This window comes from Crassostrea angulata, chromosome 1, assembly GCF_025612915.1.
Source record: "Crassostrea angulata isolate pt1a10 chromosome 1, ASM2561291v2, whole genome shotgun sequence".
NCBI lineage: Eukaryota > Metazoa > Mollusca > Bivalvia > Ostreida > Ostreidae > Magallana > Magallana angulata.
In genome coordinates, this window is record NC_069111.1 from 16,326,224 (window position 1) to 16,350,337 (window position 24,114).

The window sequence follows — 24,114 nt, forward strand, 5'->3', positions numbered from 1 at the left end:
GGTCAAGATTTATTGAAAAGGAGGAAAGTCGATTTGTTTCTAGATCTAGGCAGGAATATTTTAAAGAGCAATTTTTGAGAGTACTGTACTAAGCAAAAAATTTTCAGTAAAAAGGACTTGCGTGCAGGTGCACTTGGTTTGTTTGCCAACTTTAGATTTTTTTACAGTCTTTCTTTAATATTAAATTAAGAAGAAGAATTAGTTGGGTATATGATATGAGCATAGCCTACATTTGATGTTGATTTGTCAATAGCAGTGTTAGCCTTCTGTTGCCATACTAAGCCCTGTGTTTGCGAGACAGTGATGAAAGTTGTTACACCAAGTTTGGATAGATAGGATGTTTGCCTTTCAAGAGTAAACATACTTCATGTGTGAAACTTTTTAGTCAGTCTTTGGCAAATAAAATGAAAGAAATCAATATTTGGACATATTTCAAATACCTGCATTTTTCCCTCCATGTACCGAGTGATTTAGAGGGAAATTGAGTTCTTTATTTCCATATCCTAGGTTTTAGAAGGGGTTGGTATGTTAGGTTGCAGAATGAATGTAAATTTTGTTGGCTAGTTCCTACAGACACCTGTAATTACCTAGTTGTTTATGAGTGGTTTTAAATGTCCAACCTTCACACAGGCATCAGCAACTTAATCTCATGAAGCTTACAGATCATTTACCAGAACTTTTGGATAGTTGTCAGTTTTGAAACACCCCCCAACACCACCCCCCTCCTATATTCCACCATGTCAAAACAATGACCAGTGTTTTTGGTACAGAAAGACTTTCCCTTCCTTCCTTTACAGACATTTTGCATGTTTAAAAAAAAAAAAGACAATACCAGATCATAGGATTTTCTCTCAATTCAAGCTGCATGCATAGTGAGAGTAGATTTGAAAAAGAAGAAAAAATTATTTTGGAGCTTCATTTTGTACTGTAGCTTTTTTTGTTTAGATTTTGTGGTTTGTTGTCTTACCCTCTAGATGTCAGTTTAAAAGCTGAAGTATGATCTAGTTCAGATGAGTACAAAGGGGATAGATTATGCATGCATGTTCAGGAGAACTTTTGATGTTGAAGATGCACTCGGGAGTAATGTATTTATTGCAGGGGCCATGCAAGTGGAACTGACAGAAATTGCTTACATTGAAAACTGAAATTGATTTATTTAGATAAAGAATGGTGCAAATATATACTGGTACATAAGTTTGTTTAACTTCGAGGAAAATGTGATGAAAAATATATAAAAGGGGATGTAAGATTATCATAAAATACAGAAATAAGTTATCTTCAAACATCCTGCTATGTCTAGTTAAAAAAAATTCTTTAAATAGTGGATTTGTTAAAACTCCTACATAATTGCCAAAAAACTACATGTCAAATTTTTTCCCTTTCATGTTATGTTCCATCTTGTAATTCAATGAAAATGTTTGTTTACTACAAAATTTTAATGGGCCTATATTATCTGAAGCTATATGTTTTAAGAATGAATTATGATAGAATATTCCACATGCCAATATAACTTTGTATACACCACCTGTTATACCAGTTCCCTCCACACGCAGACATACGTACTTAACATGTTTTTGGATCTGAAATAATATGAGAGTACATGTATAATGTTGTTAAAAGCCATGAGGAATTTACAGGTTTAAATTTTAAAAATAAAAAATTTAATGTAATTCTAATTTATGCAAATAATGAATTGTGAAGCATCTGTGTGGTATATACAAAGTGATAAATTATCAATTTGATCAATTGGCTTGCCTCCACCTCTTTTTATGATCAATTCCTCCATTCTGAAACGAATGCTAAGGTTTTTTTTTATTTCTCGGTATGAATTTATGAGATGATTATTTTGCACTGAAAAGGGGATAATTATGCATGCTTTAACTATAAGACATTTCTACATCATGTGTCACCATTTGTTTTATGCAAGGAGAAAGTTATAATAAGTTTTTGGTCCTATTTTAATAATGAATGAATGTTGTTATTATGAATGGTGTCTGTGTGAAATAGACTGTGTATTTTCAAATTTTTTTTTAATGTGCGGTTGAAGCAAGGCTTAGGACACCCTCAATGATTTAATCTAGGTTCTTGTGGTTGTTGCTTTTGTTGTTTTGAGCTTTTTTGGCACCTATGCAAAGTGGATACCTCTACAAAGCACCCAGTTTTTGTATTTTATAAAAAAAAAAAAAAAAACATTAAAAGCTTTATATCAGCACATCTCGTAGAGTTCGCACAGAATCTTCTGATTTTCTCACATATAATGATTCACTCTTTGATAATACAACTGTCTTTTTCAAGCGTTTTCATTCTGAATTGTTTGGTGGATTTGACACCCAAGATAAGCATGCCATGCTTTATTCTTTCAGTCTTTGATTATTATGTTTTAATTTTATTTTTAGGCCAGTCTGGAGGTGTGGATGAAGAACTTTTTACCAAGTCTTTTGAAGATGTTCCAAAAGTGCAGGTGGGGTTGTCTTTCTTGGGAAAATAAACGTGTAGATATCCAACAAACAAAATCTTACACATGAAAACTGTATTGTATGACAAAATCTCATACATGAGTAGTATATTGTATGACAAAATCTTATACATGAGTATTGCATAGTATGACAAAACCTTATACATGAGTAGTATATTGTATGACAAAAACCTTATACATGAATACTATATTACATGTGAGTCATGTGTTTATGATGTATCAAAATAACTGATGTAGTTTATAATGACTATGGGGAATGCCAAGCTATATATAATTTCTTATTATGCAAAGAACTCAGCATGAAGCAGCATTAAGCTATTTAATCAATGGTACAATTGAAGTAAACTAAGCTGTTTAATATGTGTATATAGATTTTTGAAACTGCAGAAGGAAAGTTTTCCTCTTTCTCTGACAACAGCATCCCATAACTTAATTCATTAAAAATTAATCTCTCATGCATTAAATAATGAATATTTTTGCTTACAGATCTTTTCCTCCCGAGATGTTCAGGATCAACTATCCAAGATCCAGACCATATTGAGTGACACCAACAGTATCTGGGAGAAGCGCTGTGAGGCTGTATGTACCAGATTTATCGTCTCTTCCCTGTATTCATTCTTATTCTGTTGAATTTTATGCAATTCTTTTCTTCTGGATACATTATAGAATTAGGTTGATAAAATGTATTTTCAAATTTTAAGTGTGTGATATATCAGGTGAATTTCATTTCTGCAGACTTAGGAAGTGAATTACAAGGCTTTAATCTCTAAAAGGATAAAATTCATTGCATATATATACCTATATATCATTGTGACATCATAGGTATTACCTCTTGACCATTTTAAAAGTTCATGCAGAGATGTACCTTTTTGTTCTTCTGTAGCTATATTTAAAGAAAGATGTTTTCAAATCTCAATACAATGTTTATTAAAACAAATTACCCAATTAATTTTCAGGTAAAAAGTATCAGATCTGTGATAGTGGCCGGTGGGATGGAGTACGACGATTTCCAGCAGAGCATGCGGTCCCTGGATGTGAGTCTGATCACCTCTGTCAAAGACCTGAGGTCCCAGATTGTCCGCGAGACCTGCATCACACTAGCGTAAGGACACTTGTTGCGATGTTGTAATTATTAAGTCTCGGCAAAAGCTCTTGAATGATTGTGCTAAAAGCAGTGCTTTGTGGAATTACACCTGTAGAACAAACCTTTGCACAGTGCTAGAAAATATTCTATCAGTATGTATTGTCTTATGACAAAGGCCCTTTTAGAGGGTATTATCAACATGGCTGATACTGAATACCAATTCTGTGGAACTTATAAAGACTGAAAATATACGATAATGTTAGAGGATGGAAAATTCATATACAATGTAGATGTTGTATATCAGTAGACTCTACACTTTTAAAGGCACTGACCCTAAACCTCACAAATCAGATGCATTAGGTGATGTATTCTATTTTGTTCCTGTAGGTACCTGTCTCAGCGGATGGGTTCCCGGTTTGAACACCTGGCGGAGGTTCTGTTACCTCACCTGATCAACCTCATTCCCAACAGTGCCAAGGTGATGGCCTCCTCGGGAGTCACCTGCATTTATTTCATCATTCAGGTAAGTTTCTGGATCCTTGAGGGAGCAGGGTTTGAGGATTACATGGGGATCCCCATTGACAGCCTGGAATGTACCTCCCATTAGATACCCACATGCTGTTCATACGTCGTACATAATTAATGGGTTATCAATACATTTTGAAAAAAAATATCCTTAAAGCAAATTATGTTCATGTCAAGATATAAATAATCAGATATTGGTAAATTTAGATTTTTTTTTCACCAAATATGGAAACATATAAACTTGCTTCAACATTATTGGATAACAAATAACCACTTGTTAATTGCAACTTCATAATTTTGATGATCCATTGGCATGTAGTTTTTAACAGATAACGATAGTTCTTAAGTACTGAATGCTAGTTGGATCCTTTATTTTTTAAATCTTTAAGCAAATTATTCATCTAGTAAGCCATTTGGGATCAATTTTTAACCATATATTTAAAGTTTAATATTTGCACTTGAAATTATCAATTTATACAAACCCTGCTATGATTGAATTTTCCTTCTGATGTTGAAAGATGAGTTTACAGAAATAGTAGATTTGTATTATTTTAATAAATTTAAATCGAAAATGAATTGTCTAATATGTCATTAGTTTGTTGTTTATTTTTTGTACTACTGTGGAATCACAAGAATTCATGGTGGCTCAATTTTCCTGGTTGTGGGTATTCCTCCCCCATAAATTTACAGCCTCAGTGAAATCAAATTTAAAAGAGCTACCTTTTCACTGAAACTGACAACAACCGAAGCATCCACAAAATCACACCCCCACGAATAAGCAAAACACCCACAATCCAAGAAATTTGGTCCCCATGAATGCAGATTATTCCACAGTTTTTATTTACTCCATTGATACTGAAATACTTGTGCTTTGTTTTTCAGTATACCCAATCATCACGCCTCATACCAATCCTCATTAGCAACCTTTCATCAAAGTCTAACATCATTAGGAGGTAAGCAACGTCCATGAAAATCTGCTCCAAGAAAGTAGTACCATTCGTACATTGAAGAATCACACAATTTGTTTTATTTGCATCTTGGCATTTTTTTGAAACCTTGTCTTTTTCCTACCTGTGTATGACATATTTGTGTTCTTCTTCTCTTTCAGACACTGTTTTGAATTTTTAAACGTAGCACTTCAAAATTGGAATACACATTACTTAGAGAAACACATAGCTGGACTTCAGGACGCGATAAAGCGGGGGATCTCTGACGCCGACTCAGAGGCCAGGGTGTTTGCCAGAAAGTAAGTCACTACCGCAGTAACAACAATAACAATGACAACAAAACAACTGCAACAACAAAACAGTGTAAATATTGTACATTTGGCTGTGTATTTTTTGTGGAGAGAGGCATCTGCTTAATCAAACACATTACTAGATGCCATGCATGAATGTATGAAAATGGGGACATTCAGCAGTCTGCTAATTCAATCCATGCTAACTTGTTGAAAAATCATTTTTTGCCAAATGTTGTACACGATTAATAAATTAATATATTTACAGTAATATCAACTACAAAATATCATCAGCAACAACAAAACATTTACAATCATAACAATAATATCTGTATAATTTTCAGTTCTCTTCAGAATTTACTGAATGGAAGAATACAAGCTAGTCAGTTAAAGCTTAGCATCCTCTAATGAGAAATGACTTATTGTAGAGTGGTCGGTTGTCTAAATTGATGTCATTTAAAAAGATAAATTCTCAAGTAACACATCATTTTAAGGGTGAAATAGAGCCAATTTTATATCTCTGAGGTCTAGATGTCAATTTCTTTTAACATGTTTTCCTTTGCATTTTAGATGCTTCTGGGGGTTTGCCGAGCACTTCAAGGAGCAGGCAGACATGTTGATGAACGCGCTGGAGCCTCGAGATCAGAAGCTGCTGAACGATCAGTGCAGTGGCTCCTCCAGTAATTCCGTCAGCAGTGATTACGCTGGAAAATCACGGCCCCGATCGGCCAGTCAGGACCGAAGTACAGGGTTTGATTCCAGTACCTTAGGGTGAGTTCATTAATCCACATAAATGAGGAAAGGTACATCATAGCCAATTATGAATCATATGTGTGTATTAGTTAACACATAACCTGTTTGATAAGAAAACGTAGATCATTGTATATATGCTTTTTAGTTTTATGGGAGCTGATGCTTTTAATTTAAATAAATCTTTTCAAATGTCATTTACAGACGAATCGGAAAAAAGAAGCATTCAAATTTTAGCTCAGCTAGGAGTGATACTGGAGCAGGTATGTTGGATTATGTTTAAGGCTAAGGGAAATAACTCTGTTGGCATCATACATTATCATCAATGTAAATATATCTTGCAAATGAATTTTTTGCATAACCGTTTAATCATTACCTTACAGAAATTAGGTCACGTTCTCTTAAATTTTCAAAAGGTAAATTTTCCATTGCATGTCCGTGTGATAGATGTAGTATATTTTTATTATGAGGTAACTTTTAGGAGGTCTTGGCTTTTGAATGTTGTGATTGTTCAAGAAAAAAATCAACCAAACTGAAAAATATGAGAAAGTAAAACATAGAAAAATAAACCTCATAATTAAAAAAATAAAATAAAAATCCAATTTATATGCAGTGGAAATTACAATAATTCAAAATAATAGGAAAAAATACGTAGCCAGAAATAAAAAAGTTATCAAAGGCTGAGTTTATTCAGATTGCTTTTTAAGAATAAAATAATTTTGTTTTGATCATAGATAGTGTGAACAATTTCCACTTCACAGTATATTTCACAAATAAAATTAAAACTAAGCATGGATAGTGAATTGATAAAGGTTACACTATAATATCGAGTTAAGAAATATCATTTGTGTAATCAATACAAGTGTATAGCATGGTGTTCACCCTTTCCATCCCTATTTGTGGATTTTTCTTTTGAATACTTAAATCTTGAACTTCAGTACATTTTGTTGTAACTGTTGGATAGCAAGAGGATAAATATGTTTACAAAAGGAAGTCTAACCCTGACTCACAAAAATCCTTATTACTTGCTATCCTTGTTGGCGGCTGATAAAATGTAATGAAAATCAAGATTCTCTTGTCTTTTTTTTTCTACGAAATCAATATGGTTTTAAAGAATTTTTTTTATAAATTTAGATTTTTATTTTTTTTTTTGCATGAGTTCTGATTTTATTTTTGTCTCACATCCAGACGTGGATGTCAGTGGTGCTGCACGCCACCATGGGGCAGGTAAGACGGTCACATGACCTGTCATACTGGGTATCATGTGACTTTAGCGGCGCTGCTTGTCACAGTGTGTGGTGTGTTACAGTGGTTTATACTAGCAGTAGAGGGGCAAGGGCAGATAATCCTCACTGTAGTTCTGTGTTACTGATTGATTATCTTAGATTGCACTTTTGATACAAAGTTTAAGCACTTGATCAGTACTATCTCATTCTGTATTAGTAAATTTAGTGTAGCTGTATCATATACATGTATATCATAGTCTAAATCTTTGTACCTTTTTTTTTTTTTTTTTTGGAAATCAATCATTTTGGTTTTTAATGATATTCAATTTTCGGAAACAGTAAATTTCTTTCATTTTTGTTTTGAATGACATTCTACAAGTAATTTAAAATCAGTTAAATTCTTTTGTTTGTACATGTTTAGAATAAGAGCATCATTGGCTTTTCCTAGAACGAAACAACAGCATCTGATATAAAAACATTTCATGGCTTTTTGTTTTGAGGGGACAGGGCAGGGGGAATAAAGATAAAATTTTGAATGGGAATGAAATTAGGCGGAGTAAAAACATAATAGCATGTAGAATTAGCACTTTGAAAACACAGTGTTTGAAATTAGAATATTGACTTTTACTGACCTATCTAATAAGGTAATATAAGTAATCATAATTATTGTAAAGTGAATTAATGGTACTAAGATTTTGAAGAAAGTGATGGGTAAATATTTTGCATGAGTAATGCTCTTTAATGTGCAAAGCAAATGTCAATATTTGTTGTAGTGAATATTATTTTAGATGATTTCTCTATCTGTGTCCGTATTGTCATTGTTTCTTGAGTTGCTTTCATGACCTCTTGCAGATTTAGACAAAACTTTAAGTAAGTCTGTTAAGGATCGCATTATCCGCTCTAGTAGTGCCGTCGATCTAGCAAATGGGATGAGCCCATCCTATTCCAGTTACGCCTCACCGAAACGGCGGTCGCCTCAAATGGCGGCTGCCTCTCGAATGATGCCAGGAGCCACTTACTCACTGCGTAAGAACTCTGTGTGTTCTGTCTTTAGCTCTAGGTGTGTCATGGCTGTCCGTCATTCCAAAAAAAGGGGTGTGTCATCTGTCAACTGCATGTCATGGGTGGGATCATTTCATCTCATTTACATAAGGGGGCTTCAGTGAAAAGAGAAATTTATTCTTTCATGCATGCTTTTTAAAGGAGAGAATACTATTCTGAAAAATGGACTTTGCATGGAGAGTTGCAATTTCTATTGCTCTCATAAAATAAGCACTGCCCTGCATGGAATATCACGCGTCTAACAAAAATCTTTGATAGCTAGGTTTAATTTTGTGATCCGTAAGTTTGAGTTGTTGTATGACTATTGGTAGTAAGTTACAGGACCTGTTGTGCTGGGTGTTGTTTTGATATCTCAAAAAGTGAATCAAAATTTGAAGTGTTGGATCAGGGACTCTTCAGTCAGTTGAAAAACTTTCAAAATTTTTCATTTAATTTTCTTAGTTAATAAGCTTACTGTTAATTTGTTTTGATCTCTGTAGAATTGTGGAGTGGCATATACGGTAGATATGACGCATTAAAAGAAATGTTTTAAAAAGAGCTTTAAGTACTCCTATCTTTAAACTTTTGACAAGTATATATCATTTAATTAAAATACAAGTAAACGGAACTCAACAATTCTTAACCAATATAGTGCTTTCACTTTACATTTTATCTATTATATGGATTTTTAATTTCATCTATAAAAGTACATTTAAATTTCCGTCATATTTACTCAGTTGTTTAAAAAAGAAAAGAGTCCATTTTATTTCACTTGGCTATTAGTAATTTGTATTTACCAATGCTAATGGAATATGTAGGCACAGATTTGAGACTTCGTCTACGTACCTTTACACCAAAGACAAAGTATTGAATAGGGAAAAAGTGAATTATGAGGCAAAGACTGAATAAGCAGATTAAAAGCTTAGTAAACATTGCCGAACTGTAATCAAAGAACCGGGAAGAGAGTGTGTGTCAGGGGTCAAAACATAAATTAGTCACGGTCCAGTGCTCCTGTTGTGTATCACTTGTTTTGCTGCATATACTGCAAAAAACAGTGTTATTTGGGCATAAATGTGGAGAGGATCAACAAATCAAAGTTAGCCCCCACACATAGGATGCATGGACTCTCCACATCTATGAGATCTGGAATTGACCATCAAGATATGAGTAATTTGACTTGGTAGATGATGCGTTAGTTTTTGGAGATTTAGAGTGCTGTGGGTTTTTCAGGTGCTTACTGTTCAGATGCTCGGGGATTGAGGCTGTGTAGAGATGGGTCAGTTATGAATAGGACATGTAGACACCTGGGTCGTAGAAATTGTGACAGCTCCATGTATCAAAGCCTGGTCTGTGTATTTAGAGGAGATTAAGGAGATTAGCAGAGATTAGGATTGGAGTCAGTGTCCTATATGATCTCATAGTCTTGCATGGAGTGGACATTGTGATGTACCGGTAGAAGAAGGATTTTCTTTTACTTATTACATGTATCTGTAAAATAGATTTCTGATGACCTAAGGATATTCTTCTATTTTTCTGGTACATGGATGGACAAGTTGATTTCATGATCAAACTAGAGTTTGTTCTTCAAAGAAAAGCAAGGAGTCTTGTTCATTGTTCTCAGTGGTGATTTAAATATTTTGTATAGTGTTATGTTCCATTATGTACACTGGAAAATAGTGAAACATTTGTGATTTGAGTTTGGGCAGCGTATTTCAACATGCAGTGAACAATGATTTTGAATGCAAAGCTGAAGAAAAGGGGCATAGAGACTGTGAATGGTTTACCTACAAGTCAAAAGATAGCTAGGTGTCACTGGAGGACCATCAACAATGGGATCTTGTGATGTTAAAAAGCAGGTCAGGTTTGCTGTGTTTCCGTATGTTGTAGAAATTCCTCCTCGAGGACCGGAATGGGATGAGGATGATGAGGAAGGGTTCTTCTCCGGGGAAGAGGAGTGGGAGGAAGAGGAGAGTGATTTTGTGGAACCAGTCCAGGGTAATCTTGTCTTTTGATGTTAGTTAGGGGTATACAGGTTCTTCCCTATAAATCCTGTGGACAACAAAGTCTGTAAATGTAAATTGGCTGTAAGTTCACATAACTTTTCATAAGTTTGCTTGGTTTTTGTTTTGAAAGAGGTTGGATACTGTTTGGTGTGGTTTTGGCAGGTGTAGTAATGATTTAAAAAAAGACCCCTCAAATATGGAAGAAGTTATTGTTGTTGTCATTTGTATAGAAAAGATTAAGTTCATTTGCCCAGGAGGTACTTCATCGCATCATCCTCATATGATCATCCATCATGACCCAACTCATTCTGGGCCCCAGGGAGGGAACTTGACATCATTTCTTCACACCATCACTGGCTTGACATCTCTTAGGAGGCAAAAACAGGTCAACAGTCGAGGGTCGGCCAGGTCAAACTCACACATTTGATGCCCATTGGCTAATGTCATACGGATTCACCAAAAAATCATAATTTAATCAGATGTGGCAATCCAATGTTTTGTCCTGTTGTAAAATAATGAAAGAATTGTTTGTAAAAGTCTTTTGTCTACAAAATATTTTGTCTACAAAACCTATGTATTTTCTGCTTGGCTTTGTTAACCAATTTCTTACATGTATGTATATAATCAGAAACAGTACTAATGTTTATGTGTATTGGAATGCTTGGTGTATGTACTTAACTAGTGTATGATATCAGACAAATCATAGAACATGTTCTTAAATTTGTAGCAGAAAGCTATCCAATAAACAATCCTTCAGGAATATATCATACAGAATGAAATATGCCTCATAATATTGATACAAGCATATTAATGGAATAAATTCAAATTCAAAATCATGCATTCTTAAACTTTCCATTTACTCTTTTTGATAGCATGACCATGAAGAAAAACTGTTCAATGTATATATAGTCTTTTAAATTAAATGAATCAGTCATATCTCCATTGCTTCAGTTTCCTTTTTGTTGATATAGTCCCCTGTTGAATAATGGCTGGAGGTACATTGCTCTCCCCTTTCTCTCTATTGTGTGGCTGTGTCATAGCGGTGCGACTTGCTTGTTACTTTCAGCACGTCATCGAAGTAGCTCAACTCATCAAAATCTTGGCACCTTGGACCGTAATAGTCGGGCCCGCAACAAAAATGGTAGCTCCCAATCGCAGCGTAAGTACCAACAACAAAGACTTCTCCTCCATTTTCAACCCCCATTTCCCTTCCCCTGTTTCCAGTGTTTTCTGGATCCTGATTGGACTGGAGAAAAAGAAATTAACATGCTGCTGATATACTAACATGAGTGCTCCTGTAATGGAAATCTTTTAATTTAATCTAACATGATTTATATCAGTGTTCTTAGTTAATTTTGTATTGGAAGACACCATTTGATAATCATATCATTAACCATTGAATTGTAGTAAGCTTTGCTTTTACCAGTGTTTGTTAACCCTGGCTTTTAATAGTACAGCTTGAAGGCTTATACTTTCAGAAGTAGTCCCATTTGTATCCTCTCTTTACAGCATTTTGTTCATGTATTTGTTTGTTATAAAAAACCTTGGAAGCATGAGTTCTTTGCCGCTTTCATTACAGTGAATTTTCTGAGCCGACAAGGTGTTTTATGTGTTTTTTTTCCCTGTGATTTGCAGCCAATAGTAGATCTAGTTCACCAACCTCCAGAATCAGTTACTTGACACACACCCAAAAGGACCCAATGACCCCAAGGTCAATGAGGAGGTCAGGGGCCGCTCGCAGTCAGGGGGCAAGTAGGGAGGGCAGTCCCAACAGGGTTCATATGCAGCCAGGTAGGTTTTTCATTTGATAAAAGTGAATGGAGTGTGTAGGTGGTGTAAATTTTCAAGCACCCAGATTAACATAATATTTTGTTACTGGTAAACTAATTTTCGTAATGCATTTTAAAATTTGGAAATCAATTAGATGGCTTTGTCAACTTTTTTTCCACCGTTTTTCAATAAACTATTTCTGCTGTAACTGAGGCATAATTTTTTCTATATCAAGTACATACTGAGTATGATTTTGGTTTATCATAGGTTTGTAAAGCTACTGATACACATTTAAATCTATTGTAGGGAGAGAGAGGCGCTTAAGTGGTGGGAAGACCCTGCCCACTTCTGCTGGCAGGAGGAAGGCCGGGGTACTTGCACAGCGCACCCTCAGGCCAGGGCAGGATGTAGAGGAGGCACTCACAGATGCACTGGTGAGGCACAGAATTATACAAGTTCTGGACCCTGGGGGCGAAAAAAACTAAGACGAGCTCACTTTTGAACTTGGTCTCACTTTTTCATTAAATATTCCTTATGAAAAGGGGAGACTTGAGGTTAAAAAAAAGAGTTAGTCCAAGTTTTATGGCCATGGGTCCTGAAGTTGAGTTGATTCAGTATTAAATGAGATGGAGGAAGGATAGAAATGTTATGTTCCAATGGCTAGCAAATTTTTGTATTTATTGAACATTTACAACTCTTTCTTGACAGAGAACTCAGAACAGGCGGCGGTATGAGTACGACTCGGATGATGCGGCGAGTGAAACCTCCAGTGTGTGCTCAGAGAGGTCCTACAGGTCAATAGGGCAAACCTCGGAGGTAAGGAGCATTCTGTTGTAATAAAACTGTAAACGGAGAAAAATGAATCAAATTTTACAATTTTAAAGCTGAATTGATTAAAGTTTTTTCATGAAAATGAAGTATCCTTAGAAATTTAATTATGCAATTTTGCCATCAAATGTATATTTTATTTCTGCAAATTGAAGACACGTCATTTTGTGTTGTGTTCATGTTTTTCACATCATGCTGTCTTTCTATCTATTGGCCCACACTCGACTGTAGTTCAGATGGCCTTGCAATATCATATTGATAATACTTTCCACCATGTACATGTACAAACACTGAAGCCATGCTGTTGACCAGCACACCTCACTGTCTTGATCAAATCCATGTCTGGTCCTTTTCAGTACTATTTATGGGGATATCAGGTACAAACCACTCCACACAATGGCATGGCACACTCAGTTCTGGAGACGATTGTCAATGTTTTACACTTATTAACCATTTGTGTGACCGTGTGCAGTATTCTAACTTGTGGTGGCCCATTGTTGCACTGTAACATTAACAATCCTGAGGGCTGGTTGGTGGGATGGTTTGGAATGGAGAAGGAATGGGGGTGGGGATGATAATTAGCGAAATTCCCATTCCCCGAGAGTCAGGAGTTTCCAATTCTCAATTATATTGTTTGACCTCATGAGATATTTTTTCAAAAAGTGTTAATAGGTAGTATTTTATACAGAGTCGCTTCAAAAGAAAAATAAGAACACAGGTAATGCAAACGTGGACAGAAATCCACCTTTTTTCTATGAAAAATTATTCTAGATCTCATCTTACCTCCGCCATTGTAACGTTATTACAGTTGAATTATTCTGTCCTTTCCCTTTGAGAATGGTGATGCGATGAATTCACAGAATCTGTAGTCGTCTTGGGAAGAGCCTGCAGGCATGATTTTTAGACCGCACCAAGTCCTCAATGACACTCACTGCATGAAATCTCCTCTCTCTCTCTCTCTGATGATTCTTCCAAGCCTACAGTTTGGCCTTTTTAACCCTATAACCAAATACTTTCATCCATCACTTGTCTTCAGTTTTTAATTTATTAAGTTTTGGGTTAATTAGTTTTGTTTATTATTTTTTTTTGTACCAAATGTTCGGTTGCATTTGTGCAGGTCATTTTTTCCAAAGTGGCATATTTTTTTTTAGACTGAGTTAAAACTATTTGAGAATATGTGGCTTTTGATTGGCTTTTTCTTTTCTTCTGCTGCTAAAGGCCTCATCAACTGATTTTGATAAGTGGTATTATCGTCTACCTACCCCTACACAGGTATTACAAACCCTGAACGAATCACTGATGTCGTAACGCAGTAGTGCTTGGTGTTGTTCTATATCAATTTTTTTTTTCCAGATAAAATATTTGCATTGTGGTTGAAATTTTACTGCTCTCATTTTTATTTCTATTTTGTTTTTAAAATTTTTTTTACAAATTATCTGTGTCTCGTGCAATTTTTGGCAGTACTTATAGTTTGATTTTAGGCTTGATCAAAATTGCTATGGATTTGCATTTTTAAAAAAAAAAATTCATTTAGGCATGTTCAGATTTTGAAGCTACTTGATTATTTTCATTTCATTTTTTATTTTTTTTAATTTTATGTCATTTTAGGGCATAAATTCAAGTTAAATTAAATTTGAATGGTGTAATCAATAATTTGATTTCTTGGTTAGTCTACGAGTAAGGATTCAATCTGTTCGCCTCCAACTGTAGAAAGTGTGAAAACCCCAAAGGTAACAAACAGTATTTGGCAAACCAGCTGTTGTCAGAAACAGTTCACTTTGGCTTTGTAATTGTGTTGATTTTTTTTTTTTATATCTAAAAATTAGTATAAAAAAAAAGTTTTCAATCAGTGTGTTTTTTGTTGCTTTTGACTTTGTTAAGATTATTTAAATATGGAAAGTTAAGAAATGTTCCTTTCTATTATAGCTTTTTAATTAAGTAATGCTTTTAAAGCAAGAATTGTACTAAAAGAAACCAGCTAGAAAGTTTTCCTGGTTAAAGTGCATTTTGTGTTTGGCTTGGTTTTCAGAGAGCTCTGTTAGTTCTGGAAATATTTTTTCACATGATGATGCATCTTAATTCAATTGCATGAAACAGTTTTATTTTCAGTGATAACTGCTTAACATTGATACACATGAACACTGAATTTGATAAACACATAATGATTTATAATATCACAATATCCTTAAAATATTAATTTTATATAGAATATAGCAATGTGGGTATAAAATTGAATTAAAGCTAATGTTGCAATTTTTGAAATTTTTTCTATCTATGTTATTTAAATTTATCAAAAAAATAAAAATAAATAAACTTCATACTTAAAGAAAAACTTGAAGTGTGGATTTTATGCTTGTTTTTAACTTGCTTGATTCATTTTAATCTTGATTTATATTTCTTTTTGTTAAAATTTCCTTCTTGTTTTTGTAGGACACAACAGAAATTATTGCGTTGTTAGGGAGCGGTTCCCATGGCGATAGGAAGGAAGGACTTATAGCACTGCAGAACCTTCTTAGGAATGGCAGATTTTTAAGGTACTTTAATATTTTAATATTTTGATTAAAAAAAATTTCGATGGGTTACTTTTAAGTTAACAAGTTGGTTAAAAAAAAACTCTTTCTGTTTCTGTGAAGTAAAAATTTATTTGGAAATTTATGTGTTTGAACAATTTATTTCACATTTTTCCTCTGTTTTGATTAATATAGAGACCTTTAAAAAAAGAAGAAAAAAATTGTATGTTGTTACTGTTGTTGAATGAAGTGTTTTTAAACAATAGATGAATGAATTCATGTTCTTAATTGTTTTTTCAGTCGGGTGGAACTGCAGAAAGTGTGCGAAGTTTTTAACAGAATGTTCCATGATCCTCACAGCAAAGTAAGGCACTATTCAAGTCTTGTGAAGGTGTAATTCTTTGTGATGTTAATAAATAAGAATTATTCTGAATAAGTATACATTTGTTTAAATAAAATAAGGCGAACGTTTTTTTATTAGTTGGATTAAGGATCCGCCGACTGAATTTTTTTGACTTTTAGAAAAAAAATAAAATGCACTTTTCCAAATTTTTTTTTACTGACCGACATCAATTAAAAGAAATACAAAAAATAAAATAAAATGACTGGTGAAAAATATCAATAAAAACCACATAAATTGGTTTCATTCACGAAAAAAAATACCTTAACTTTTACACTTTCGGTTTTAAAATTGATCGGGTTTGGAATATGGACTTCTCTATCACACACGTGCCATGTTGTCTAACGGTGGTTTGTGTTTTATCATTTAAATGGCATACTTTCACATACCTGTCATTTGCAAAAATGACATTAAACTGTCGTTTAAGACCTTGAAACAGTGTTGTCCCACAGATACTGTGGGGCAAGCGGTGTCAGAAGTTCTTGAAAGTGAAAGAGCCCACGTATTATGTTTCAAAGTTTTCAAAGTAAATCAAAGTTTTTAAGTAAATCGTGTGTCAATAGAGGTGTGAGACCTGCGGTTAGGAATGCCCTGAAAGTGGCCCAAAGACACACTTAAGCATGTGTACATGGAATAGTAAATAAAAAATTAAAAAAAATAAAAACATAAGACATATTTTATTTTTTTGAAGTTTGCCAGGTTTTTTATTCTTTTTTTTTTCGACCTACCGACCCAATTTTTAAAATAAAAAATCCGTAATCCAATTTTTAAAAAAAATTTCGCCTAAAAATCGTTAAAGGGATGTAGAACTTGCCATTGCAGAAATATTACTGCCAATTAAACTTTAACTGAGAGTGATTTAGAGTTGACAAATTGATTGTTCTGTAATAGTTTCAATAAGATTGTTATAACAATTTAAAACTTGTTGAGCAGTAATATAAAACAGAGCGAAATAGTCTTCTAAGAAATTAATTTACTAATTTTGTTTTGCAGGTTTTAAGTTTATTTTTAGATACATTAGTTGATTTGATTCAAGTCCACAGCCAAGACTTGACCAATCAAATGTTTCCATTTTTAACTCGTCTACTGAACAAGTCTGGACAGGATTTGCTGGGCTCCGTTCAGAATCGGGTACAGAGGGCCCTGGATGCCGTCAGGTAAGTCATGAGGAGGGAGTTCAAGTAAGGGTGGATTATATTTGTGGGGTGGGGTATGTGTAAAGGAGTGTAAATCATTTTGATGTGGAAATGATAATTTAATTCCTCAAATGGATATAGAGTTCTGCTACTTGCATTTCCATAAGAAAGAGGTAAAATTTCATCACAATGTACGGGGTACATGTATAACTCTTGTCCAGAGGACAATTTAAAGGAGAAAGTGGCAACGATGTGCTAAATTTCTTTTATCTTTTCCAGAGAAAATTTTCCAGCAGAACAACAGTTTAGTGCATTGTCCAAGTACATTGTCGATCAAACTCAATCAGCCAGTCTGAAGGTGAGTAGTCAGGAGTGGGATTCCTCTATACCCATGTTTTGATGTTCAATCATATTCAATTCATCTTAATAAGCTTATAATCATTGAACTGTAATTCATTTTCTCCTAATTTGCATTAACATGTATAATTCGTATAATTTGAAAGCATATCATGTATATTCTAATATTGCATAAAGATTGCATCAGTTGTGCATTTGAAAAATACCATCTTTATTTAGTTTGTTTTATATGCATGATGATTTCATGTCAGAATGAAATGTAAAGAAGGGTTTTTGAAATTGGTATTGCATTGATTATTTCTTGGAATGAGAATTTCTTATTAATTCAATTTTTTTTATTTTAATTTTGCCAACATAGCCAAAGGTAACCTTTAAAAATGATCCTTTCCTTCTTGTCTTATAATGGCCCTGTGTGCTTTTAAGATACATATTGACTTGAAATTTATATGTTCCCTCCATTGGGACTCTCAGTGTTAAATTTAATAATCTTTCTATAAAGGGTTCTCAAAAAGTTCTTAAAAATTAAAAAATTCCATGAAAAATATCTTGTCATTTAAACGAGAAAGTTAATTAAGTATTAATTAAGTAATTTCTGTTTTTCATCGGTGTTAGAACTAACTCTTAATAACACGCATGATTGGTGTATAGAAAAAATAATTTTTATTTAGGATGTAGAATTTGTTGGATTAAAGTTGTTTTCCATGTGTTTTTAATTTTGAACACTATGCTAGCATGGAGTTAATGTTGTCAATTCAAACTGTGTTGTCAAAAATGAGAAGCAAAAGAAATTTTTGTTTTTGTTTTTCTACATTTCTTGATGAATTACAGAATTAAGGGTTCATGTCTGTGTGCTAAATGTGTCAGTTACTCAACAGGAGGTGGTCTTATATTCTTGACTCTTTTAAAATATTTCACTGCCTACCCTCGTTCTGTGTACAATGCACATGTCTCGTAAATCGCTTCACTGGTGCCTACAGCTTTGATAAAGCAAAGAGAAAAAAACCCATTAATTCTCCTAGCAATATAATAACTTTTTATTTGCAATTTTATTAATCTGCAGTGTCAGCTGGGCAGTAATTTCAATTTGGTAATTAGGCCAGTCATGTGAATTTTATTTTCAGCAAACAATTTGTGGTAATCCTTTTGTATTCCTTTCTAAAATTTTCTCAAAAAGAAATGAAAGCTAACATGATCAGTTTTTGCGTACCTCTAGGTGAAGGCTTCTCTGTTGAACTACATGCATAATCTGGTGTTAGTGATGAATGATACAGACTTTGTCAACTCTGCTGACACGAGGCTTGTGCTGTCGCGCATCATCAACTTCACGACGGAACCCAAAAGTGTGGAAGTCAGGAAGGTAGGTTTTGCTTCTACATCATCATCATCATCATCATCATCATCAATAACATGAACTTGAGAAAAATATGCAAAAATTTCCAGAAATATGTGTAAACTTGATTCGATTGTCATCAATGTCAATGTATGATATGAACTTCATGACTTTAAATAAAAATTTGTTGTTGCCAACAGTAATTCATTTTCCTCATGTTTTAATTTTAAGGCGGCCCAGTTAGTACTGATTGACCTGTTTAACCTGAATGCCCCAGAACTGTCCATGATGTTGACAAATCTGCCTAAACCATTCCAAGACAGTGCCACCAAGATCCTACAGACCCACATGAGGAGTGCCAGTCGTGAGAGTCGCGACAGTACCAGTGATGTGCTGTCACCCAAAAATGTCACCCCACAACAGAACAGGAGCCGACCCCCCTCCAGGTAAGGTTGATGTTGTGCATGGAGTGAGGGAGTTTTAAAAGTAGGAATCTTAAAAAACATCTTGCACATTTGAAAATTTTAGGAAAAGAGCTCAAAGAAAAAAAAACCCTAAAGATATTGTCGTGATTTATTTTCATTTGTTTTTTTACCCTGGTATTGTCATATTTGATAGCAGGAGGAAACTTAATGACATTAGATACAGCACTTCATTGCAAAGAACATGAAGTAATGTAGTGTAAGAGTAGCTTTGCTGAGCTTTTTAATTCTGTGACCCTTTCTGGAGGGAATCTTAAAGTTTATTTTCATCTGAGGAATACATTGCTTTTACTATTGAATTACTATTGAGAATCTCATTCAGACATTGAATCTGATGATGTACTTGATGTTTTCCAGGGGTCACCATGATGAGATGGAGACGGAGAACATGAACCCCGAGGACATCTACAACTCCATCAAGCAGACGACGGCCGACATTCAGAACCTGAGCTTTCACAGTAAGCTGGAGAGTTATGATCCGGTCAAAAAGAAGCGGGAGTTTACCTCCCAGGACAGCGGGATCCAGGATCTCCGGAACGATAGTCCAGATGCAGTTGATTCCAGGAAAGGCAACTACAACCCCTCCCAATACTCAGACGAGGTGAGGCTTGCGTTAACTATACATACTAATACATGACGCATGATTTTCAACGTTGTTATTCTTGGAGAGTATATTTTGTGAAAGATATCGGTTTTAAAATTTTCACAGACCGTTATTGATGATTTTATACCTGTTCATGTAAAATGGTCATGAAATGATAATTGAATTTTAATTTTATCAAGATTGTCAAAATGTTTTTGAATATTGCTGGGTATTCAATTTTTTGAATAACTGAAAGGAGACTGTGGAATCAATTGAATTCATAAAAGCTCGATTGTTGTAAAATTAAAAAAAGCATGCTCTATCTTTATTACTTGTAAAGCATACCCACAACAATGTATCCTGATGAACCTATAAGAATCTTGAATTATGAAAAAATTGGCCTCCTTTAATTTGAATGACTTTACAGATATCATTAATGATATGATCCTTGGAAGTTTGGTGAAATGTAAGCTATACAAACATTATTTGATACAACTTTCATTTTTGTTTTAGGCAATGAATGGGTACAACAACAGGTCTCGCTTAGCAGATGCTGAACTAGATGATAGTGAATTATTTAACGAAGGTAAGAAAAGTTTGTGAATATTAAACACTGTTAAATCAGTACACGTCTTTGTACACAACTTCATAAAACATGTTCTTTTGCCAGAGAAGATTATATTTGTATATGTGAGTTTACCAGCTCTACAAATATAAACAGTTTCTTGCTGCATGTGTATATCCAAATATTTATTGTTAAAAACTGTATTAGAGAAAAAAATATTGGATTTTGATGTACATTTCAACTCAAGAGAATGAATTCAGGCAAGATTCTTGATTTCCGAATTTGTAAAAAATTGATTAAAAATTTCCTAAAATTTTCAGACTTGATAAACTCAATAGTTCTTCCAGGTTAGTTGAGCTGGCCACTGGCCTGTATATTCTGTAGCGATATATTCCTATTTACTTATCTGTGTTCATACATTTACAACCTGGTATTTACTTCAATTATCTACCACTTTAAAATGTGTATCAACTAAAAACGAGGAAGAATTTTTTATTGAAATTTATAAAAAAAAAAAAGAAAAAAAAAAAGGGGGTTGGGTGGGGTTGATATTTATGCAATACAATATTAGATAATCACAATATGAATATAGCACTGTAGATTAAAGAAGTTTATGTAGTACTAAGTAAATGTTAGTAATAAAAATAATGCTAATACTGTATGCTTTTAAACTTTAAGGTTTGGTGTAATTTATGAGGAAATTTACATATCGTTGATATCACATGTAATCTTTAGCCTGGCAAGCACAATTTGTGGTGGCTGATATTTATGAATTCATGCATCACACTTTGGCTTTTATTTGCAAAATTTTGCTATAAGCATTCTGATTTAGTATCTCATTTGGTTTACCTGCTATTATATTCTTTCATTGTGGTTTCAGTAAGAATTATGTGTTGTTAATTACAGATGTTTTGCTAGAAAGGAAGATGGGATTTTTTAAAATTATTATGATAAAGAATCTTGACTTATATTTTACTGAATTTTGACGAGTTTTTTTTTGAAGATTGGAAATTGGGAAGGGAAGATAAATTTGGGAAAAAAATGTTTTGAAAGAAAAAACCATTTAAAAATAAATGTCTTTTTGGGGGGGGGGGGGGGGGGGGAGAGAGAGAAATCATGCATTTTTAAAACTACACATATTCATTTTATTGCATTTAATCATTTCATCGTCATGAGTAAAAGATGCTGTAGAAACTAGATTTTTTTTCTCTGGCCGAGTTAATAAAGGTCGAGAATCATTGCTCCAAAGGTTACAACCTATTTGTTTTTATATAGATCCCTGGAAAGCCATATTAGGATTCTCATGCTCTGAGCATGATGGTAGGTCATTTTCATGGTGTTTATTTTGGAATCCATTTTTTGTTCCCCTTTTGTTATGTGACAGTTGTCATGTTCACTGATTAAAACTTAACTTTCTAACTTGTAATGTACCGTAAGTCGCATGCATAGTCATGTGACTTTAGAGTGAAAGTTCCTATATAGTCAGTGTGTGTGTTTAAATGTATGTATCCAAATCAAGGAATGGAAATTTTACTTGTTAAATTATTCTAGTGCTTCTGATGTATAGTAAAGGACAGCTTAGGTAATGTAGTCCTTCCCCCAAAAATTGTCCTTAGGAAAAAGTGGGGAGTCTACATTATTGCAGCAAAGTTTATACATTATTATTTTGAATAGCTATTGTTTAGGGTTTTGTTTTCTGCACCATTAAAATGTCATATATCATTTTTTCTTTGTTCCGGAAGTTTTCACTGCATCCAAAATCATTCTCACATTTTTCAAAACTATAAAATGAGGAAAAAAAACAAGGGAATACAGTACCTCTAACACAAAACTAATGTGTATGCATGCTTTTATCTAGTATTATTTGCCTGCTCAAGTTTCACTTTCACTTTTGTGTTCATATTATAGTATTGCACCATTATCAGACTCTCTATAAATCATAAATTAATCAGAATCCTTGATGGAAGCTGGTTTGGAATTACATGTACCATGTACATTTATATCATATCATGTTTTGAAACAAATCAGATTTTATTTATCTGAAAGCATGTGAAGTATTTTTATGTTTGGATTGAAATTTTTCTAGATTAGTTGAATTATGTTTCAAGTCAATATTAGTTATCATATATAATTTTCTTCTATAAAGTTATATCATGATATGTGATTTGTATATTCTTTCCTTAAACATGTACAGATGTATTATCTTTCATCATCATTGTATTTATTTAAAATTTAAAGATGAAAAAAAAGGCCTTTCATTTGTATAAGACAGGATTTGTTGATGTCATTTCAGAGTCTACAGATAATGATGTCATCACCACCATTTTAACGGAATTATCCAATCATAACAAGAGGTGAATTATGACAGTAATAATTATAGAACACATGTAAAAATTTCTTAAAATGTGTACCAGTAAATATATAAGGAATAAGGACTCATTCTTTGAGTATTATGAAGTGATAATTTTGGTCGGGGCATGATCAAATCCAATACAGCCCGAAGGGCTTTATGATAGATTTGATCACGCCCCAACGGATTCCTTATTACTTATATTTATATAATTTTAAGCCATCGTATGATTAAATATTTAAATATAAATAAGCAAACCGCGCGGGCGCCTCAATTTGGCGTCATTTGTATTTTGGATTATGTAGTACAAAATCGTTATCACAGGCAAAGACACTGGAAAGTGTAAATATATATGTACAATATGACTTACTCTATACAGTGAAATATTTGCCCCCCATTTTATTTTCGCCCCTTTCGCCCATGTTGTCAGTGGTAAATTCCTTTGTCTAAGGTTATCTCTCTTTTAACACAACTTTGTTCGGGGGATTTGAGGACATTAGAGTGAAACTGTTTGCAAGCGTAGAAAGGAAAAATAACACAGGGCGAAAATAACCCTGTATACAGCATTCATCAACATTATTTTACTTTTATTGTGGTACCTTATCTATTTACATGTATGTACTATGTTTGGGCATAGTTATAAAAATGGTTTTGAAAGCATACTGTAGATTGAACATGAAAAGATGTTGTATTTGCATGTTTTTTAAATCTGTTTTTATTTTTTTGATTCCCAGGAATAATGAACGAAAGGATGCCATGCTTTCCTTGATCAAAATGACGAGAGAAGGAAATTTCAACTTCTGGGATGAACATTTCAAAACCATTCTTTTTGTGTTGTTGGAAACGCTTGGGGACACAAATGTAAGAAAATATGTATCAGTGCTTACATGTACACAGAGTGAAATGAAAACTTTCTGTCCTCTACTTATTCATTCTAGCACTCAAAAAAAATAAAAACTTTAATAGTGGGAAAATTTCTGAGACATAATTATTTGCAAATCTTGAAAATATTACTAGATTGAATGTTAATGTTTTTGGTAGAATGACAATGCAATTATGATTGTATCTTTAATTTTTCCCAGGGCCATATAAGGGCATTAGCATTACGGGTACTTAGAGAAATTCTTAAAAATCAACCTAGTCGATTCAAGGATTACACAGAGCTGACGATTCTTCGGATTCTGGAGGCTCACAAGGACACAGAGCGAGAAGTGGTGCGATCGGCGGAGGAGTGTGCCGATACACTGGCTAATTACCTGCCACCCGAAACCTGTGTTCGCATCCTGAACCCCATTATCAGCACCGCTAACTACCCGGTCAGCCTGGCCGCCATTAAGATGCAGAATAAGGTGAGCATCCATGTAAATCGGCATACTGGGCTTCCTATTCATTATTGAATCATATATTATCATATAAATATCAGATAATTTTGGTACGATGTAATAATGTTGGTTTTATGAC

At 33.8% G+C, this 24,114-nt stretch overlaps 1 protein-coding gene across 24 annotated transcripts in view; it reads left to right on the top strand.

The window, feature by feature from the left end:
• LOC128165439 (CLIP-associating protein 1-like) overlaps positions 1 to 24,114 on the top strand; it is a 49,417-nt gene that overhangs the window by 20,691 nt on the left and 4,612 nt on the right. For 4 of the 24 annotated variants that reach the window (XM_052829972.1, XM_052830045.1, XM_052830161.1 and 1 more), the window contains 28 exons: positions 2,397 to 2,461; positions 2,963 to 3,055; positions 3,433 to 3,578; positions 3,948 to 4,083; positions 4,968 to 5,038; positions 5,194 to 5,331; positions 5,893 to 6,093; positions 6,277 to 6,335; positions 6,456 to 6,488; positions 7,261 to 7,299; positions 8,151 to 8,324; positions 11,409 to 11,501; positions 11,978 to 12,133; positions 12,419 to 12,546; positions 12,821 to 12,928; positions 14,611 to 14,670; positions 15,371 to 15,474; positions 15,751 to 15,814; positions 16,844 to 17,007; positions 17,266 to 17,344; positions 18,557 to 18,700; positions 18,905 to 19,119; positions 19,513 to 19,756; positions 20,252 to 20,324; positions 21,579 to 21,623; positions 22,597 to 22,657; positions 23,388 to 23,514; positions 23,736 to 24,002. In XM_052829972.1, the coding sequence (XP_052685932.1) occupies positions 2,397 to 2,461; positions 2,963 to 3,055; positions 3,433 to 3,578; positions 3,948 to 4,083; positions 4,968 to 5,038; positions 5,194 to 5,331; positions 5,893 to 6,093; positions 6,277 to 6,335; positions 6,456 to 6,488; positions 7,261 to 7,299; positions 8,151 to 8,324; positions 11,409 to 11,501; positions 11,978 to 12,133; positions 12,419 to 12,546; positions 12,821 to 12,928; positions 14,611 to 14,670; positions 15,371 to 15,474; positions 15,751 to 15,814; positions 16,844 to 17,007; positions 17,266 to 17,344; positions 18,557 to 18,700; positions 18,905 to 19,119; positions 19,513 to 19,756; positions 20,252 to 20,324; positions 21,579 to 21,623; positions 22,597 to 22,657; positions 23,388 to 23,514; positions 23,736 to 24,002 (3,287 nt within the window). Of the gene's footprint in view, positions 1 to 2,396; positions 2,462 to 2,962; positions 3,056 to 3,432; positions 3,579 to 3,947; positions 4,084 to 4,967; positions 5,039 to 5,193; positions 5,332 to 5,892; positions 6,094 to 6,276; positions 6,336 to 6,455; positions 6,489 to 7,260; positions 7,300 to 8,150; positions 8,325 to 8,839; positions 8,861 to 11,408; positions 11,502 to 11,977; positions 12,134 to 12,418; positions 12,547 to 12,820; positions 12,929 to 13,296; positions 13,318 to 13,628; positions 13,659 to 14,158; positions 14,213 to 14,610; positions 14,671 to 15,370; positions 15,475 to 15,750; positions 15,815 to 16,843; positions 17,008 to 17,265; positions 17,345 to 18,556; positions 18,701 to 18,904; positions 19,120 to 19,512; positions 19,757 to 20,251; positions 20,325 to 20,623; positions 20,651 to 21,578; positions 21,624 to 22,596; positions 22,658 to 23,387; positions 23,515 to 23,735; positions 24,003 to 24,114 lie in introns of all 24 variants that reach the window. The other 20 variants (XM_052830015.1, XM_052829998.1, XM_052829981.1 and 17 more) reach the window with 20 other exon arrangements.